Source organism: Physella acuta, unplaced genomic scaffold (genome assembly GCF_028476545.2).
Source record: "Physella acuta isolate Inbredline_101_S28 unplaced genomic scaffold, ASM2847654v3 ptg002422l, whole genome shotgun sequence".
NCBI lineage: Eukaryota > Metazoa > Mollusca > Gastropoda > Physidae > Physella > Physella acuta.
In genome coordinates, this window is record NW_026733909.1 from 1 (window position 1) to 2,948 (window position 2,948).

Genomic DNA, 2,948 nt, shown 5'->3' on the forward strand with positions numbered 1-2,948 from the left:
GTGTCATCTGTTTCAGAAGCGTAGCGATCCTTCTCAGCTCCCAGGGACAAACTTTCAATTTGCCCCCCCCCCCCCCCCCCCCTCCCATATAATTTTTATATTTATAATGCAAAACTGAAGCTAAAATAAGCTTTTAATTTTTTTTCCAACCCTTTTTGGTGCCCCCTAGGGTCGGCACCCGGTGACATATGTACCCCCCCCCCCCAGAGTTTCTTCCAGGCATCTACCGCCCCCCCCCCCCGAACGAAATGAAATTTATATAATTTATATAGAAAATATATACTTTTAACAGTGACCGCCCCCCCCCCCCCCCCCGAAGAAAGTCTACCGCCCCCCCCCCCCCCCCCCCGAAAATTTCAAGTGCCCCCACACCCGGAGAAAAAAGTCTGGAAGAAACACTGACCCCCCCCCCCCCCCTCGCTACGTCTCTGATCTGTTTTACCTCCTGTATTCGTCTAGATATCAGTATATCGTTTTATTAAATATTTTAGTTTGTTTGTGTATGACTTAGACTGGGCTATCTATTTTATTGTCGTCTATCCCCCCCCCCCCCCCACGTACCCAGGTTTTGTCAATTCGTTCCTGTCGTGGCCAGCGTGGATCCCACTGTCCAGACTTGCCCTGGGGACCTACCTGGTGCACCTGATGGTCATGATGTACTTCAACAACAACGCCAGGACAGTGGAGTATTTCACGTACAATCTGGTGGTAAGGGAGGGAACTCTTTGTCAGACTGGGTCACTAGAACTATGGCGGTGATGGGTTATGAAAAAAGCGACAGTATGGTTAAGCAAAGGGCGCCAGAAGGGTAGGGCAAAGGGCGCTAGTAGGGTAGGGCAAAGGGCGCTAGTTGGGTAGAGCAAAGGGCGCCAGTAGGGTAGGGCAAAGGGCGCCAGTAGGGTAGGGCAAGGGGCGCTAGTAGGGTAATGGCAAAGGGCGCCAGAAAGGCAGGGCAAAGGGCGCCAGTAGGGTAGGGCAAGGGGCGCTAGTTGGGTAGAGCAAAGGGCGCCAGTAGGGTAGGGCAAGGGGCGCTAGTTGGGTAGAGCAAAGGGCGCTAGTGGGGTAGTGCAAAGGGCGCCAGTAGGGTAGTGCAAAGGGCGCTAGTAGGGTAGTGCAAAGGGCGTCAGTAGGGTAGTGCAAAGGGCGCCAGTAGGGTAGTGCAAAGGGCACTAGTAGGGTAGTGCAAAGGGCGCCAGTAGGGTAGTGCAAAGGACGCTAGTAGGGTAGTGTAAAGGGCGCCAGTAGGGTAGGGCAAAGGGCGCCAGTAGGGTAGGGAAAGGTGCGCCGCTGGGGTAGAAAAAGGTTAGTGCACATGGTGTCCCTGGGATGGTGTACAAAAGTCGCCATGGAAACCAAGAATTAAGCACGAAATTTCGGCCAAATGTAATAACTATTTTAAAACGTATTTTTTTAAAAAAAAATTCTCCCCTTAATTTAACTATTTTGTTAATGCAGTTCATACTTTTAAAGTTTTTACTAATAACGTATTCATTCTTCATTTTCAGCTTGAAAGATACGTTTCCGTCTTTATCATATCGAACGCTCTATCGCTGATTCTCTCCCTTCTGATTGAAACCCCTGTCAGAAACCTCATCAAACCCTCCAAAAAACCAACCAACAGCACCGCCACCTTGCCAGATACGCAGCACAAAAACCAAATCTCCAGGCCAAAATCCACGACTCACGAGACGTCGTTCATGCCGGTTAAGAGTTTCGGTCCTGACGTAACAGACGGCACGGCTGTTGTGCTTACCGAGATAAGAGAGCTGCAGCAGCAGACGTCACATCCGGCGACGGGCAGACGATTATCTTCGAGACACGAAGGGTACAGCAACGACGGATTTCTTTCTGAGAACCCTTACGTGGATATTTCTCCCATCAAAGGCCTTCACAATCTTAGGTCCATAAATAAATAAACGTTTGGAAAAAATTAGTTGGATAAATTACTTACTTGTTGGAGAGGGGTGGGGGTGGTGGATAGGTTAAAAACCTAACATTGTTTTAATATGAATTTGTAATTGTTTATCTATGCAATAAATAAAAGAATAGGAAATTATTTTTGGTACTTATTTATTAACCGTACCTTGATATTCATTTAGGCCTTGAACGAATCCAAAAGGGTACGTGTATCCAGAATACAAATATGAGTAATTAATAGCATATTGTTTTTAAAAAGGTGTTTAATAAACCTTTTTTGTATTAAAATTATCAAGTTTTAACTAGTGTGTACAAAGTTGTGCTCTATACACGCAGACACAATGGATTAAACTCAATCTTTTAATTAATTGTTTACATCTTATTATAGATGTATAATGTATTAGTTTTGATAATGCCTTTTTAAACTCCTGCAAATATTGAGGATCAATAATAAAATCCATATTATTTTAGCAGATTCGTGTACTTTGGACCCAGTTTTTATGCAGCGATTTCGTTCAAAATTTCCACATGAATGCATTGCCAATGACAACAAAAGTCTACCCACTTACCAGATATTAATTTGGCGGCCTAAATATAGTAAACTTAAATTAAATACTACTCAACTAAACAACAAAAGGGGAGATTACTAAAGGAAACAATAACAGGGGAGATAACACACGATAGGTCGGGTGAACCATGCTCAAAAATCGGAGTCGATAAGAGAATATAATGAGGGGTAGATAAGAAAAGTGTCGTTTAGAGTTAGTGGATTTAAATTTAAAGTGCAAATATTTTTAATCGTGTGGCACGTTAATTTTTATTTAAACTACCTCTCTATTCAAACGAGCGTAACTAAAGATAAATCTTCAACAGTGATAAAACATAATTATGTAGTTTCCTAATAATAAATGATTGTCAGATTACCACATCAGTTACTCTACCAGTACTATTAATTTTACTGATAAATTTAAAAAAAAAAATGATAAAATAAATAGCTCAAGAAAATTTGAGTATTACATATTAAGAGGATT

At 42.8% G+C, this 2,948-nt stretch overlaps 1 protein-coding gene across 1 annotated transcript; it reads left to right on the forward strand.

The window, feature by feature from the left end:
- Positions 1 to 570: 570 nt before the first annotated feature.
- On the forward strand, positions 571 to 2,281 carry LOC131933256 (uncharacterized). Its single transcript, XM_059290038.1, has 2 exons — positions 571 to 708; positions 1,506 to 2,281. Exons 1-2 carry the CDS (start codon positions 646 to 648, stop codon positions 1,914 to 1,916), a joined length of 474 nt encoding a protein of 157 aa, XP_059146021.1. The 5' UTR covers positions 571 to 645; the 3' UTR covers positions 1,917 to 2,281.
- Positions 2,282 to 2,948: the final 667 nt, after the last annotated feature.